The following is a 17,881-nucleotide window of genomic DNA, read 5'->3' as shown; positions in this document are numbered from 1 at the left end:
GTGTATATATAATATACACAGGGTATGCCAGATGAGATGGTGACTAGGAGATTGTGACAGAAACAGGCTGAAATCACAGGTAAAATCATTAACCGTGTTTGTAGTCTGACCAGCTATAGAAATATCACTGATTGTTGGAGTGGGTGCTATTGTCTTATCTTGCCCCAGAGGTCTACGTTGAGGTCTTTGCTATTACATAGAGGACTGTGTGGTCTTAACTGGTTATGCGTCACACATCTAGCCTGGATACAGACTGGATTAGAATGACTCTGGGAACCTCAGGATAATATGTAGATGCTGTTCACTTTTAAATCCAAAGTAAAAACTTCATGGGGTGTTGTTTTTTAAAGCGTTTCTTGTTTTAGTAGAACTAACTAACTAATTAACACCATATAAAGGGATATGTAAGAACAAATGTCTGAAATGTCTACATTTTTTAGCAAATCATACACCCTTTTCTAAACCAGTTTTGTCACTTGTTTTTCTAGCCAACAGCCTAAAATTCCCCTTAGGGCAGAATGTTTAGCTGCTTATCATAAATTAGAGCAAAACAAACATTACCACAGCATTACACTATTGGACACTGTTACAGTGAATTACATTTACAGTATTAAATTTTTTTCCAACCAGTAATGAATGCATTTGCCCACCAGATAGTAAAACCGAGCCCCCAAGGAAGCTCTGATGTTGGATGTGAATGCTGAACAAAGACATTGACAACATCAGTGGACATGATGGCCAAGAGGGAAGGCAGATGTGAGTGAGTCTCTTAATATGATCTATATCACATTCAAAGTTTTAAAGTGCTAAATACAGTTATGTTCACACAGTAGGTTACAAACAAGAGTGCAACTAAACTGGTTCCTATCGTAAATATATTAAAACTTAATTTTTGATTAGTAATATGCATTGCTAAGATCTTCACTTGAACAAATTTAAAGGCGATTTTCGCATTTTCGATTTTTGCACCCTCAGATTCCAGATTTTCAAATAGTTGTATCTCGGCCAAATAATACAAACCATACATCAACAGAAAGCTGATTTATTCAGCTTTCAGATGATGTATAATTCTCAATTTCGAAATATTTACCCTTATAACTGGTTTTGTGGTCCAGGATTACATATGTTCATTAACTAGGGATATCAAGTTCCAAATCTGTGTTCCAAAATTTGGTCCGATACTGCACTCATACTCATTAGAATGTGTTGACACTTCTGTCAGACGCAGTTTAAGAGTGCCAGAGAAAAATGAAAGTCTCTCTCACCTCAGAAAAACAAACTTGCCTGTCCTGTCAGCTGTTATACTGTGTTTGTTGCTCACACTCTTCAATTGCACGCACTAATCAGTCACTTTCTAGTCTTTGGCACTAATGCAGCGGTGGCATGCGCTGTGTTTCACTTCATTATAAATAAAGCTCAAAAGAAAGTAAAAGAATGCACTGTCGTACTTATGTTGGTAAATTATGAAATTACCAATAAATTATGTAACTGGAAAATGTTTGACATTTTCTAGGAATTAGGTCAAGACAAGACAATATTTGGTCTTCCAAAAGGTACATCTTGAAAAAAGGGGGTTGTCTTATATTCGGAACAATACGGTAAGTTACAGCCATGAGCTGATAGGTAATGTAATCAATATGTAATCATATAATCCATAAAATAGTACTTGTAATGGGAATATTCATATTAAACACATTCGTGAAATGTAGTTTTACTTGAATAATTTTTTTTTATTTACCTACACAATGCACTTAGCATTACTATTTAATTCTGTACTTTTGTATACAACCCAGTATACAACCGTTTCAGTCTAATCGAAGCTTTGTTGTAATGCTTTTTGCTCTTCAGCAGCGGTTGTGCAGAATTCTCACAGAAGAAGCCAAAGCAAGGAGAGACCTGTCATGAGTAAGTATTTAAATTAAACTTTAGAATTTGTCTTTGCACGCACTTGTAAGTGTAGTTAATTCTGATTCATAGATTTATAGATTGAACTGTACATTCTTGTACTGCTTTTTCATAACAGTGTGTGCTTCAGTGGGTGATCTGAGGATTGTTCTGCTGGGGGGGAACTTGTCAGAAATCTGCAGAGTGGGAAACTTAATATTAGGTAGAGCAATGTTTGATTGTGAAGCTCCTCCAGATCAAGTGCAGAAACAAAGAAGAATGCACAAGACAGTCATCAATGTTCCTCACCTGCTCCAGCGACATCTCTCAGATCACCAGATCACAGAGGCAGTGAATGAGTGTATGTGTCTGTCTGATCCAGGACCTCACGTGATCATTCTGGTCCTCAAACATGAGCAGTGTTCAAGAGAAGATCAAGAGCATGTGGAGAAGGTGCTCAATTATTTCTCCAACAAGGTTTATGAACATACCATGGTGCTCAGCACACAAGAGCCAGACAGTAAGCCGACTGAAGTCAATGACGTTATAAAGGAAATTATAAAAAAATGTTCTAAAAGACATTACCAATTTAAGAAAAGCAGCTCTTCTGCTGATCTTAGAGAGAAAATAGAGAATTTTGCACAAACTAACAGTAGACGCTATCTGATTTGTGATGAATTTGCAAGTTCAGAAGGTTCAGAGAATTCCATGGAGCAGCAGGTTACAGAAGGAGGTGAGTATTAAAATATGTGATATAGTTTCTAATAAATATAGGTAAAATTGAAAAATATATTGAAAAACCAATCACACACGTCATAGTTGTACATCCTTGTGATCTTTTATTGTGGAATTTAAAATCAGTTATTTGCTTTAGGTCATAAAGAGTCACAACTGATTGTTGCACTCTTTGGAAAATCTCCATCAATCAAAATTGATCCCGAAAAAAATCCACTTGGAGAAGAAAAGCCTTCTAAAACTGTAGAAACATCTAGGATCGTTCCTGTACAGAGGGAGATAGCAGAATGTTACACGTCAGTGATACAAATGACTGGTTTACATGATACTGACTCTGTGGGTCATCTCATTGGTGAGTCTGAAAATATTTGATGTCCTTTCTAATAAATACAGGTACAATACAAAAATATATTGAAAAAAATCACACTTCATAGAGCCTTGATATTTAACTGCGGAATTTAAAATCATTAATTTACATTAGGCCATGAAGAGTCACCACTGACTGTTGCACTCTTTGGAAACTCTGCATCTGTCCAGTTTAAACCTGAAAACATTCTACTTGGAGAAGAAAAACCCTTTAAAACTGTAGGAACATCCAGGATTGTTCCTGTACAGAGGGAGATAGCAGAACGTCACGTGTCAGTAATAAACATGATTAGTTTACATGAAACTGACTCTGTGCATCATCTCATCGATCAACTATTGAATGAAAATGAAATCCATGCATTCATCTTTGTTGTGCGACTGGGTCAATTAACAGATGCTGATAAGATGGGACTTGAATGGCTTCAGAGAGTGTTTGGTGACAAAATTCTTCCGTTTGTGATGACTCTCTTCACCTATGAGACAGAAGAAGAGTGTGACACTATAATTGATGACATGAAGAACAAAATTGTTCTGGAGCAGCTCCTAGAGAAATGTGGAGGAAGATATCAGACCTGTAACAAGATGATGAACAACCGATCAGAGATGAGCGAATTGATGAACAAGATCGAGCATCTGTTTAAGGAGAATCAACAGCAGTGCTACACTGCAGACATTTACAACACAGTGTTAACAAGGCAAAACATCTTCCAAAAGAATAAAGATGAGACTGGTAAGAAATCAGTTTGTTTCCTGATATTTCACCCATTTTATGTATTTGTGTGTTTATGTATTTCTACTCTTAATGTTATCACTTCAATATAACTTGACTGGTGTGCTATGTCATTACAAACAAAAACAGTACCAATGATGAATACTTCACTTAATTAACAACAAAAAAAAAAACTTGCCTTAAAGGGGTGGTTCTGTGTGTTTTTTTCTAGGCTTGATTGTGTTTAAGGGGTGCAGTCTAACATGTTAATGCTTAGTTTAAAAAAAAAACACATTATTTTTCACATGATTTACCATTATTCCACACCGCTCTGTCCCTTCTCTGAGAAAAACGCTGATCATTTCCTTCTTATATGAAGCCCCTCCCTCAGAAATAGGTGATGGGCTCTGATTGGTTAGCTAGCCCAGTGTGCTGTGATTGACTAAACTGCCTCTAGTGCGCATCTAAATACTCATACTTTTAGATATGCTGTTATTTGTAAATGCTACTGCTTATGTTAGCTTTTAATATATGGTTTTATCCTGATTAAAGCTTTAATACAGTACGGCAACTGCATGCGCGTCCATGTTTAACGCTTCTCATAGCTATGTGAAAATAAGTGTATAATTGTAACAGTTCATTTTTGGAGCTGAGCTGAATGAGAGAGAGAGAGAGAGAGAGAGAGAGATGCAGAGCGTGTGCAGAGCAGGGGAAGTGAGGAACAGTATTAAGAACCGCTGCGTTAGAACATTGATTTTGAAACTTGTGAATCCATTAGAATCGTTAGAAGACATAATCACGATTAATATATGAATAGATTTTTACGTGCACCTCTAGTTTTCTCTTCCTCTTCTCTAAAGCAGTGCAGGCCTCGCCCCCTTTGCTGACTTTTCCAGAGGACGGGGTTTATCTGGGTTTGTGATGTCACGAACCCGGGAAGTAACTTGTTGTAGTCCCTACCAGCCGTTTTTGTAGGCATTAAACTGACAGAATTTTAAAAGACGATCTTTCAGCTTCGTAACTTTGCAGATAATGTTTATGCTTTAACACAGCAACATTACACACTATATAACCTTAAAAAAGTGAAATCGCAATGAGCCACACCTTCAAAACACCTGCCTGGAAGTTTTAAGTATACCAGGGGCGAGAAGTGACTTTTTTAACTGGGTATGCTGAGTGATAAGCCCCCCACCCCCCATCGGCTTTGAGGACACTCAAAAGGGATCACAGATGACAAATAAGAAACACCATGGCAGGTGTCGATTTAAAAGTATGCACATTTCCTAACTTATTTGTAAATGAAATTCATCTCCATTCCATCTTCTATAGTTTCAGGTTTATCCATTGTTATTCGAATGCTAGAAAAATATAGCTGGTTTTCCAAGTAAAAACCTCCAAATAATGTTTACACATAGTTACGTTATGATACGTAATCAGAGGGTGGGGAGATGGGGGGGATGTGTCTCTCTGCATCAGCTAAATAATTTTTTTATTCCCAGTGAATAGGAGTTAAAACTTCCACCTGGGTGACACTACTCCAATAACAGACCATGCAAAATACCCAAAAATATTTAAAATATTGCAAAGTAACATTGCAACCTTGCAAACAATAATAAAATCAGAGAAGGACTTTAACTGTAAGCGACACGAACATACGCAAAACAAAGGGAATAATATGAGGTTTGTTAAAAAATGTATATCAATTTTATGTTTCATATTTTATATAAAATTTTATATAGCCCACATTTTTATAAACTGTTTTTTAATTTACCGCTTAGGCAATAATGTTGACAATAATATTTTCAACATATGTTGTCTATGACCAAAAGTGTAAGAAGATATGTTTTCAGTGGACTTTTAAAATTTGCTTTGCTTGAGAAAACAAAAATATACAGTTAAATTGTTTTTTTCTTTGGATTTAGTCGAGTTGGTTTTGCATCAAACTCTATGTCATTTTCGGCAATCAGGATCTGAGAGCAACAGCACATTTTTCGGCTAGGGCGAGCACATCGCGGACAGCTTACCTCACGCATGAAATCAGCCACAGACCAGCAAAGCACTGAGAACGCGCTAAAATCCTGAAGAGTCATAGCGACAGAGCGGAGGCGAGAAAGCTGCGGAGAATCCGCTCACCCAGAAGCAATCGCAACTGACTTAGATTTAAAGAAAATTACTGCCGTTTGGCAAATAAATCATTTTACGTACTTATTCCTAACTCTTTAAGCTTTAAGTTACATTTCAATTGACAAGGGATCAACTTATAATCATGTTTATATGAATTATCATGTGAGCATATTCTCTCAAATGGCCTGGGTATGCGGAGCATTCGCAGCTTATATGGACGGAACGCCACTGAAGTATACCTATTAAGACCATGATTAGCTGGTTCAGGTTTTTAATTTGGGTTGGAGCTAAACTCTGCAGGACTGAGTTTGGAGACCCCTGACATACATGGATCTGGATAGTTAAGTATAATTGCACTGGTGAGGTGAGTTTTGAACCCAAGTGAAGACCTCAGAAGCAGCCTTTTTTTCACTGCAACATTTGGATTCAAACCACAACCCCAAAGTCATGTGATAAATTTTCAGGGAGTGCATGAACTGTGAAAATATATAGATTAAGTACAGTATAAGTCCCCTTGGATAAAGGTGTCTGTCAAATTTATAAATTTAAAGATAAATTGGAAATGTTCAAAGTTTTCAGACTCAAAAAAAAAATTATGTAGAGGCAGTCATTTGCCAGTCAAGTCAAGTCAGATTCAAATCAAAAACAGTCATGGGGTACTGTAATTGTCAGGATCATGGACCTGTTTTGTTGTGTTTTGCCCGTTTCTGTTCCTGTGTTCCCTTATTCGTTCATGTTCCTGTCCTCGTTTAGTTTAATTAGTCATTCAGTGCACCTGTGTTTGTAATGATCCTGTATTTCCTGTAAGTTCCTGTCTGTTCCTTAGTTTTTCATCAGGTCTACTCGTTATGTACGTGTGTTTGCTCCAGCGCCCATTGTGTGGATTTCCCCTGTGTTCCTTGGATTAAAGACTGTTTACGTTTCCTCGTGCCTCCTGCGTGTTTCTCTGCAACGACAAACCGTGACAGAAGACCCGACCTAAACAGTTACCTCCGTGTGTCTACCCTCCAACACTCTCAGTGTTTTTGTTTCTGTTGTGCTCCCCTTATGGATCCCCTTGTTCGTCCAGAATTCCGCCTCCTCCTGCTGGAGCAGGGGGACAGATCTCTCGAGGACCATACGAGATTGTTCCGGCTGTTAGCTAGTACCACCAGCTACCCGGACGACGGGCTCTGCTCATTCTATGACGTGAACTTGAACGCCATCGTCTCGAAGATGGTCCTCGAGAGGATTTCGCCGCCTTCGTGGAGTGGACTCTGGTGAGAAACGGATCGCCATCCACCACCTGCCCCATGAATGATATCGCCAGATCCACTCCAGACGCAGTGCTCAGCCCACCATCTCGGTGTGGAGCATCATTCTTAACATTCAGGACCAAACATATTTTGTGACATTATCATTATGTTCATCACAGTTGAAGGTGATATAGTCTTAAACTCCATTTGATTGCAACAATGTTGCTATATTGATTTTGCTTGATCCTAAAAATTCTTAACAGTTTTTTTAGATTCAATCATTTAGTCTTTAAATTGTGAATTAGAATTGGTTCTTCGATATTTATCAGAAATTATGCTACTTTTGTCTGTGTTCCGGTGAAGCACGCAATCTGCTGCAGGTGGATGATGATGAGTGTACTGCAAGCTGATTTGAATAAAAGCATATGCTAAATGACTGCTTGCATGCAATATGGAAAATACATCAGTGTGGCAGCAAGTGTCATTGCAGTGTCTGACAAAACTAGATTGCTCTCATTATAATCAACTGAGCTGTTCTATTGATGTACCTTCATTATTAAACAAACACCCATTGCTGTGTTTAACATGCTGCTGTTCTACTCCACTTTATTTACTTCTCCAACTGAAATAAAATCATTGTAACTGATTATGATGTATACTTTCATATTTAGTCTTTATACATTTTATATAACCTATATATACACACCTTGTTACTGAACATTTTTGACTGCAAAAAAGAATTCATAGCTGAAAAATGCACTTGTGAACTGTGCATCTGCAAGTGAAATCTTCTACTTTTGTGTAATGCTTATTCTACACACAACAAGTCACACCAACCAGCTGTTGTTTTACTTTTTGAACATTTGATCGTGATTATTAAGTGGGTTGTTCACACCATCTAAAAGCATTTGTCACCTATGAACATATTTCCAACCAAAGGAACCAAAAGAATAGCTCAACCAAAAATTAAAATACTCACCCCCAGGCCATACAAAATACAGATGAATGGATCATCTGTAGTGAATGGGTGCTGTCAGAATGGGAGTTCAAACCACTGATAACAGATAACAGTATTCCAATATTAATGTCTTAGCTAAAAGCTGCATGTTTTTAAGAAACAAATCCATCAAGGCATTTTAATTACTTCTCCTCCTCCTGCTCCGGCTGTTAGCTAGCACTACCAGCTACCCGGACGACGCGCTCTGCTCATTCTATGATGCAAGCTTGAACACCGTGAACAGCACCGTCGTCCGAAGATGGTCCTCGAGAGGATTTCGCCGCCTTCGTGGAGTGGACTCTGGTGAGAAACGGATCGCCATCCACCACCTGCCCCATGAATGATATCGCCAGATCCACTCCAGACGCAGTGCTCAGCCCACCATCTCGGTGTGGAGCATCAGCCCGAGCCCACCGATGATGGAGAGCCGGCGACAGTGCCCACCACGAGGGAGCAAGCCGTGGACTGTGAGAGCGCGGCGAGGAGCTCCGCCCACTGCACTGCGGCTGAGAGTGAGCTAATTATACATCTGAGACTGCTGGACTTAGAAGGGGACCTGATAGACTGGGAAACAGATCTGGAGGTCGACTTGCCCCTTCTCCTCTCGCCTTCGTCCCCGCTGGTCCCGTCCAGCCCTGAGGGGGCTCCCGTTTCCCAGTCCAGCCAGGAGTGGGCTCTGCTCCCCGAGGGCAGCTCTGGGAGCCCGGAGGCTCACGAATGACCACCCTCCCGCCCGCACCTGCCTCCTCCACCGCTGTCATTTGGCAGCCCCTCTGCTCGCCCTCAGCCCACCATCTATATGGTGCGAGCTCTGCTGGTCTCCCATCCTCCATCGTCGCCGTGGCTGTAGTATCCCTCACCTCCGACTCCAGCCTCTGAGGCCCGGACTCTGCCTTGGTCCGTAGACCCAGCGGCTCCACCTCGGCTCCTAGCTCCCTCACCTCCACCATCACCCATCGATCCACCTGCTCCACCGGGCTCCCTCGTCCCTCCAGCTCCGCCTTGGTCGGGCGTCGATCCGCCATCGCCTCAGGACTCCGCTCCTCCGGCTGCACCTCGTCACTCCGTCCCATCAGGTCCATTGGGCTCCTTCCTCCCACCAGCTCCAACTTGGACCTCAGTCGCTCCGGCTGCGCCGCGGATCTCCGGCTCCGCCTCGGTCGCCAGAGCCCTCGGCTCCACCCTGGCCCCCAGGATCCTTGGAATCCCTCTGGCTCATTGGCTCTCCGTCTCCACCTCGGGCTCCTTTGCCACCGTGGAGTCGGCGGTCATTCCTCCTCCATGGCTCCTCCCTCCGTCGGCTCCACGTGGGCCACATTCTTGGCTGTCACTTCGATCATTTGCCTCATCCACAATGGAGACGAGTCTGCTTACAGTCAGGAGATTAAAGAGCTAACTGTCTGGTGCAATCACAACAACCTGGAGCTGAACACGCTCAAAATAGTAGAGATGATAGTGAACTTCAGGAGGAACCCCCCTGCACTCCTCCCACTTACCATCATGAACAGCACTGTTGCAACAGTGGAGTCATTCACGTTCCTGGGCACCACCATCTCTCAGGACCTGAAGTGGGACATTCGCGTTGACTCCATTGCTTAAAAGGCTCAGCAGAGGTTGTATTTCCTTTGCCAGCTGTGGAAATTCAACCTGCCACAGGAGCTCCTCACACAGTTCTACTCGGTCATCATTGAGTCTGTCCTGTGCGCATCCATAACTGTGGTTTGGTTCAGCTACCAAATCAGACATCAGAAGACCACAACGGACAGTCAGGAATACTGAGAGGATTATTGGTTCCCCCTGCCCAACCTCAAAGATCTCTACAAATCCAGATTGAGGAAAAGGGCTGGTAAAATCACTCTGGACCCCTCACACCCAACACGCACTCTCTTTGAACTCTTGCCCTCTGGTCGGCGCTACAGAGCACCGACCACCAGAACAGCCAGGCATAAGACATTTTTTTCCCACAGGCCAGCCTGAACAATTAAAAATCATAACTGACACTTTTATACATAGTATCTGGAATTGTATATTGTAAACTACATAAACGGTACACTTGTAAATAGCATATATGTACATTAATTTAAACAATTATGTTTTTTTCTATATATTTCTATTCTGTATATAGTGCATTATTTATTTTTCATTTTTTTCTTATATTAGTGCTATTTCATCTTCACTGTGTAATTCTATGTATGTCTGCACTATCATGTATGTTGGCACTGTGTCTGTACTTTCTTCTGTGCTGGAAGCTCCTGTTGCCAAGTCATATTCCTTGTGTGTGTAAACATACTTCGTAATAAAGCTCTTTCTGATTCTGTTTAGTTGTCAAAATAGCTTCACTGTTTCACGCTGGACTATTTAACTGTCACTTACTGTCAAGCTACTGAAAATGTGGTTAACAGCATCATTACTTGCAGTTCCCTTTCAATGGGAACTCGCACTGTGGCCTCTAGTGGACACTATGGGGAATGCCATCAGCATGATCAATGTCTGAAGCACGTGTGAAGACACTCCAGTGAAAGCCCATGACGTCATTAGTGGAGCGCCCGGAAGTATAAGAGGGTGCCTGCAATACACAACATCAACTTCTTTTGTCTTTGGGATCTATTTGTTTGTGTACATGTGAAAGATAATGTTATTAGGAAACACTCTGCAAAACGCTTCAGGTAGCGCGTGCCTCCGTTTGAGGACCTGAGAACATGTATGATTGATGCATTTTGTGCATGAGTGAGGAGTGTGCGCATTGTATTTGAATGGATTGTTATTGCTGTTTCCATAGATATCCGTGTGTATTTTACAAACTTTAAATGTATTATTTTACTAGTACTTATGTTTATTTAAATGTCTGAAACCTAAAGTAAACATTATGTGGTAGAAAACACTGCATAGTTGTGATTATATGACAAACACTGAGCATGTCCATCTCTGGCTCAGCGTCAGCCAAATGCAAAAGCACATTTTGAATCTGGCAGTTATATGACTTCACTGAACATTCTAAATCCCATATGTGGGACCGTACTCCCAGTGGCACAGAAATAACGATACCACGTGTGGGACCATACCGCTCAAAAGGTTAAGTGAAAGGTCCCCCTTTTTGGTTCCTTAGTTTGAGCTCCACAGAGTCTCCCTTTGTAGGTAGAGGCTTATCAAAGATGTATCTGTTAAGAATGGTTTTCTTTGATAGATTTTCTTTTTTGTAGTTTGAAGAGAGATGTCCCTTCCCGGTGGCTTTGGGTATCTAACTCATTGCTTCCTTCTCATGATGCGATCTAGGTCAGGCAGTCTCATCTTTATTGAAGGTAAGTTAGGCAGTTCAGAGATGGTAGCTGTCTGAGGACAGTTCCCTTTGACAAGCTGCTCTTTGACTTAGGCTCCCCAAACTTTGAGGTCCCCCTATGGTTTCTTGGTTTCTCAAAAAAAATAGGTTTGGGCTGCCTCCCTTGGAACCGTAGCATTTGAATCTAGGCAGTCCACCTAAGCTTTCTTGAAAGGGAGGGTTTGTCTGTTTAAGGACAATCCTCTCTGTTACTGTTTTAGGATTGGGCTGTTTCTCTTGTAATAAGAGGTTTTTAAGCAGATAGTCCATCAACGGTTATAGGTTGAGTCCCTTTTTAGGCTGCCTATTCTGGAAATTTTTTGTCAAAGATTAAATGGTTGAGGCAGGTTTCCTTTGATAGGATCTTCAGAGGATTAAGCAAGAAATCCCATATCACAGTCCAGTTTAGTGACCTGTTGAAGTCAATGTATGCCTGTCTACTGTTGTTGGTGTTCTTAACCGCAGTTAGGCAGGCATCCTCCTCAGCATGGCAGAGTGGGAATTTCATTCCCCTTAGTGTCCACTAGAGAATGCAGTGTCTCGTTCCTTATATAAGGGAACTATGGTTTCATGCACTAACCAGGACATTTTTTACTCCCCAAAAGTTATTTTAAATTGTATTCATTTTTGACCCCAAAAAGAACTATACCACACTGATTCAAGCACAGTAATTACCACTTCAGATAATTAAATACTATTTGTTTTCCACTGTTTCTTTTGTTTCAAAAGATAAAACCACAGTCAAGAATGAGAGCCCTGAGCACACCTCTACAAGAGCAATGAGAGAAACACAAAAGGTATGTGCTGGCTGAAGGGTAATCATATAAAACAGAAGGTGCATAATGTCAAATTGAGACTCTTTAAACTTTTAATTTGAAGGATGCAAGAGTTGTTTACAGTATTAAGTGTTTCTTTATCTTATTTTATCTGTTTTTGGACATTTTGAATGCAAAACTGTATATGTATTCAATCCTGCTCCTGGAGAGCAACTTTCCAGAGTTTAACTCCAACCCCACAGACATGCTTCACTGTGTTGTGCAAACTTTTGAGTGTGTGCTCTTCATACATGGTTACTGATGTCTCAGGGCAGTTCAGTTTGTAGTAGAGATTGGCAATATGCTTTACACCTCTTTCTTTTTACCCTTTCACTTCTATCTCATTCATTAACTTGTTGTAACTGTAGCAGTCTCTGGAAATCATGTCTAATTCACCAGAGGTCCTTGTGCTGTCACCTGCGATGTTGTCTTCTCGCACTTTTTTGTTAACCTTTGAAAATATTGTAAAATTTTTGTGCAAATCTGTAATGGAAACACAGCTACTATTACGTTGTGTTCAGTATTTCTTTGTGCATGATTCTGTGTGCAACCCTGTCTAAGTAATCCCCTTTTATTATTTTGCATTATCCTTGCACTAACTTACTATTTTGTAATTTTCTACTTCTCCGCTTGTACTTTTGTTTGTCATTATTGTCTACTCTGTTGGTGTTATCTTTTCTTATTGCAATCTACGTGAAGCATCCTTGACCAATGTAAAGGTGCTATATAGAAACACTTACTTTTAATTATGCTGTTTCTTTTACAGAGAATGGTTTCAATAGAAGAAACAAGATCTGAACTAGACAAAGGAAAATATTTTTTTAAAACAACAAAGCATCTCTTTGGTAGACTTCATCTTAAAGCCAGGCACTGTAACCTGAGAGCTGCAGATGTTCTTCAGTTAGCACATTCATTACAGACCCATGAGTCTTGTGCTGAAGGTGAGCTGATTCAGACTTTCATACAAAAACTGTTGATGATGAACTACAGAGCAAGATACATTCATGTTCATAAGGCTAGTGAACAGGATCAAACACAACAAAGAGTTACTGACTTATCTGAAGACAGTGGTGATATATTCAAAGCATTGTCTTTGTCAAACAATGGAACAAGCCAATCTGACCCTGTTCACCCGATGGATGTTCAGATGGCCGTGTTTCATTGTGCTGATGGTTTCCTGAAGCAGCTGATGGTCACTAAACTGTCCCAGTGTCAGTACGCTCTGCCTCTGCTTGTTCCTGATCCATTCACACAACAGATTGAGTTTCCTCTCTGGACATTCAGACAAATCAACAAGAGCTGGAACACAGACAATGAAATCATCAGTCAAACCCAACCGATCTACAAGGCAGAAACTCCAATGGTGTTTTTCTTCAGGTTTGGCTCTGTGTCTTCATCCAAGTCTCAGCTGATGAACAGTCTGATCAATGAGAAACACAACACGTTCTTCCACAGGAACTGCCCAGGCAGCAGCAGAACCAGAGTCCTGATGGATGGAGTGGTGGAGATCGCCTGGTTCTGCTCCTCTGGATCATATGATGATAAATTCACCAAGTGTGTCGCGTTCTGTAATCTACACGGTGATGCAGGAGACCATGAGAAACAGCTGCAGATCCTCACTGAAATGGCCTCAGTCAATGTTGTCCTTCTACCACGACTGGACAGGAATGACAAACATGCAGCAAAGATACAAAACCTGTACAGTAACAGAAAGCCACTTATTTGTCTATTTACTGAGGATGATTCAATTCTAACACTGATGCAAAAAGGAAAATACAAAATTGGTTTGAAAGACAGATGTCAGCCAGCTGTAACCGATGAACTCAGAAGAGCTATAAATGATTGTCTTTCAGAATCTTCTTCCACTTTCAGACTTAAAGATGTGTCGAAACACTCAGACATCAGAGTAGATGAGGAAGATGATGATGACTGCAGGAGAGGAAGAGAAGCAGCACAGCAGATGATGAGTTTACTGGAGAAGAAAGATCTGAGAGAAATCAAAGAATTGTTTCTGCCTCATCAGGGGAAACTGTGGCATCAGTGGAGTCAGAAGAACAAAGAACTACATCGACCTCGAGCAGATGAGACAGAAATGGAAATAGGTAAAAAACACACAGAGATTATGAAAATCCGTGAACAGCAGAATGAATGTGAAATCAGTGAGTTTATGAAGCTCTTCATTAAAGAAATGAGCTCACATGCTGAACATAAGATGTTTTTCCTTAAATGGCTCAGAATCCTCCTGGATGAATATACATCTACTGATCTTTCTGCTCTACATCAAAAATATTATGAAAAGTGGTCAACAGTTTTAAAACTGAAAGAGAATCAGGATGAATCTGAACAAATAAAAGATGAACAAACTGAACTTGAAAGAATGTCTGAGGATCTTCAAGCCGCAGCCTTTGGTTTGGAGCACATCATGAGGGAGATCGGTCAGATTTATGAATCATGTTCATCTGTGAAGAAGAACAAGAAAGACCTGCAGGTTCACTTCTCTTCTCTCCCAAGTCTTGCAGCAGAGATGATGATCGCTGGATCACCACTGGAGCTGATGGATGGAGATGCTGCTCATGTTCCTGTGATCTGGATCTCTGCTGTTCTAGATGAACTCAAAGAGAAACTGGGAGACCAGAGAGTATTTGTGCTGTCAGTTTTAGGGCTTCAAAGCTCTGGGAAATCCACCATGCTGAATGCTTATGAATCATGTTCATCTGTGAAGAAGAACAAGAAAGACCTGCAGATTCACTTCTCTTCTCTCCCAAGTCTTGCAGCAGAGATGATGATCGCTGGATCACCACTGGAGCTGATGGATGGAGATGCTGCTCATGTTCCTGTGATCTGGATCTCTGCTGTTCTAGATGAACTCAAAGAGAAACTGGGAGACCAGAGAGTCTTTGTGCTGTCAGTTTTAGGGCTTCAAAGCTCTGGGAAATCCACCATGCTGAATGCCATGTTTGGACTCCAGTTTGCCGTCAGTGCTGGCAGGTGCACCAGAGGAGCTTTCATGCAGCTGATCAGAATCTCAGATGAGATGAAAACACAGATGAACTTTGACTATATTCTGGTTGTTGATACTGAGGGTCTTTGTGCTGTAGAACTGGGAAGATCAACAAGGCATCATGACAATGAATTGGCCACATTTGCTGTTGGTCTTGGAAATCTGACCTTGATCAACATCTTTGGAGAAAACCCTGCTGAGATGCAGGACATTCTTCAGATTGTTGTTCAGGCCTTCATGAGGATGAAGAAGGTCAGACTGAATCCCAGCTGTGTGTTTGTGCATCAGAACGTTACTGACATCACAGCTGGAGAGAGAAACATGGAGGGAAGGAGACGACTGTTGGAGAAACTGGATGAGATGACAAAACTTGCTGCTGAAGATGAAGTCTGTGATGCAGAATGTTTTAGTGATATCATTACATTTGATGTTCAGAATGATGTAAAGTATTTTGCTCATATCTGGGAGGGCAGCCCACCAATGGCACCACCAAACCCAAAATACTGTAAGAATATTCAAGAACTAAAGGAAACTATTATGTCTCATGCCTCAAAATCAGATGAAATTATGCTGGTAGACTTAAAAGACCGTATTAAAGATCTTTGGGAGGCTTTACTGAATGAACGATTTGTGTTCAGCTTCAGAAATTCTCTGGAGATTTCAGCCTACAGGAAACTGGAGACAAAATACAGTAAGTGGTCCTGGAGTCTTCGCAGTGCCATGATGGAATCTGAGAACAAACTACACAACAAAATTGAAAATGAAACAATTCATGAAGTTGAGGAAACTGATCTTCAAAGAGAGCTGAAGAAGACAAGTGAAGAAGTGGAAAAGTCAATGTCAGAGTTCTTTGAGAAAGACACAGATGCAAATATACTGATTCAGTGGAAAACATCATTTGAAAATAAAATCAAAGATGTTGAAGAATATATTGTGAAAGGAACTAAGAGGAAATTAAATGAGATTATTCAGCAGCGAGACCTGAGGAAAGAAATTGATGCTCAGAGTACACATCACGAAAACACTCTCTATGAAAAGAGCAAAGAACTTGCCTTAAAAATGAAATACAAAGCAAAAGATGAAGAAACACTGAAGAAAGAGTTTAATTTGTTTTGGGAACAGAGTGTGAAGAAGATCATCAGAGACACTCATGTAGTCAAAGACATTGACATAATGAAGGATGTGAAACTCCTCCTCAGTGATATGTATGAAGGATGTCTCCCAAGAGACCACTGGAAAGAGGGCAGTGAATGCAACCACATTTTCACTGTGTCGAGTTATTCTGAATATGTTGTTTTCAAAAAGTCCACAAAAAAAGGAATTACAGAGGGTGTAAAGGACGGTTACAGAACAGTTAGAGGAACATTTGGATATACTCAGATTCTGTCTCCAGTAGATGAAGCCCAAATAAGAGTATTAGTCCGAGATGTTGTTCAGCAGACAGGCAACATGATTCAGTCATTTAATATTTCAAAGATGGGATACAACATTAGCTGCATTCAACAACTCACAGATCACATCATTAACAAAGTAAAACAACATCAGGAAGGACCATTGAAATATGTGTTTAAGAATGAATTCTTCATGGATTTGGTTCTTTCCATCTGTAAGAGAGCAAACAAGATTATAACTGACCAACACAGAATGTTCAGGGAAGCCAATGATGCTGTAATATATGTAGAGAAGAAGAGAGGAGAGTGCTATAGTATTTTCCAGACATACTGTCATGGAGCAACATCAGCTGCAATTTTTGGCAAGATCATCTGTCAGAAACTTAAAGAGCCCATTAAGCAGAGTGTCTACAAGAAGACTGCCAGAGATCTGACGGATGAAATGAGATCAAACTGTGAATCACTGAATGGAAACAAATCAAATCTGGAGAAACATATCCTGAAGGCACTGGCAGAAGAGGAGGATTTTGACAAATACATGAACTACATTGATAATCCCAGAGACCATTTCCAGAGTTTCATCAAAGATGAAGTCATTCGGTACATTACTGATAAGTTCAGTGTCAGTGTTTTACCCAAGATGAAGGAGAACATTAAACTCCTGCAGCAGAAGATCATGAAAGCAGCACATGAATCCGCTGAACATGTTCAAGTGAATAGTGGAGATGCTGGTTTGTGGTTGAAGAGTTTCACACAGAACCTCTCAGAAGAGCTGATCTTCTCTGAAAAAGATCTCAGTGGAGTCAAACATGATGATGTTGATGATTTCAACCTCCTAGAAGATGTGATAAGAGAAGAAATTACTGCTATAATGTTTGACATCAGCAGTAGTTTTAACACAGAGACATTTCCAGTAAATCTGGACTATAAATTCAGGCCAGATAAGATTCTGATTGATCACTTCTGTCAGTGTTGTTGGGTTCAGTGTCCGTTCTGTACAGCCATCTGCACCAACACCATAGAAAACCATGATGAGGATCACAGTGTTCAATTTCATCGTAGTATTGGACTGAATGGGATACATTACAGAAGTACATCGAACTTGTCTACTCATATCTGCACATCAGCAGTAGCAAACAGCAATCTATATTTTTATCCCAATGACTCAGATGATAAAGTTCTCTGGAGAGATTACAGAAGAGCAGGAGGAGTTTATGCAGACTGGAGCATCACCCCTGATCTCTCTGTACTGCCCTACTGGAAGTGGTTTGTGTGCAGATTCCAGAAAGATCTGGAAAAATACTACAA

General features: G+C 40.6%; 1 protein-coding gene across 1 annotated transcript in view; it reads left to right on the top strand.

Moving 5' to 3' along the window:
- The first annotated feature begins 734 nt into the window (after positions 1–734).
- Positions 735–17,881, top strand: part of LOC107572278 (interferon-induced very large GTPase 1-like) — an 18,249-nt gene continuing 1,102 nt past the window's right edge. The window contains exons 1-6 of the mRNA XM_016258698.1: positions 735–756; positions 2,024–2,617; positions 3,101–3,715; positions 12,096–12,163; positions 12,948–14,669; positions 14,925–17,752. Of these exons, the coding sequence (XP_016114184.1) occupies positions 735–756; positions 2,024–2,617; positions 3,101–3,715; positions 12,096–12,163; positions 12,948–14,669; positions 14,925–17,752 (5,849 nt within the window). The remainder of the gene's footprint in view (positions 757–2,023; positions 2,618–3,100; positions 3,716–12,095; positions 12,164–12,947; positions 14,670–14,924; positions 17,753–17,881) is intronic.

The sequence above is a fragment of the Sinocyclocheilus grahami genome, unplaced genomic scaffold (genome assembly GCF_001515645.1).
Source record: "Sinocyclocheilus grahami isolate Dianchi unplaced genomic scaffold, SAMN03320097.WGS_v1.1 scaffold1728.1, whole genome shotgun sequence".
Lineage (NCBI taxonomy): Eukaryota > Metazoa > Chordata > Actinopteri > Cypriniformes > Cyprinidae > Sinocyclocheilus > Sinocyclocheilus grahami.
This window is presented reverse-complemented; position numbering and strand designations above follow the sequence as displayed.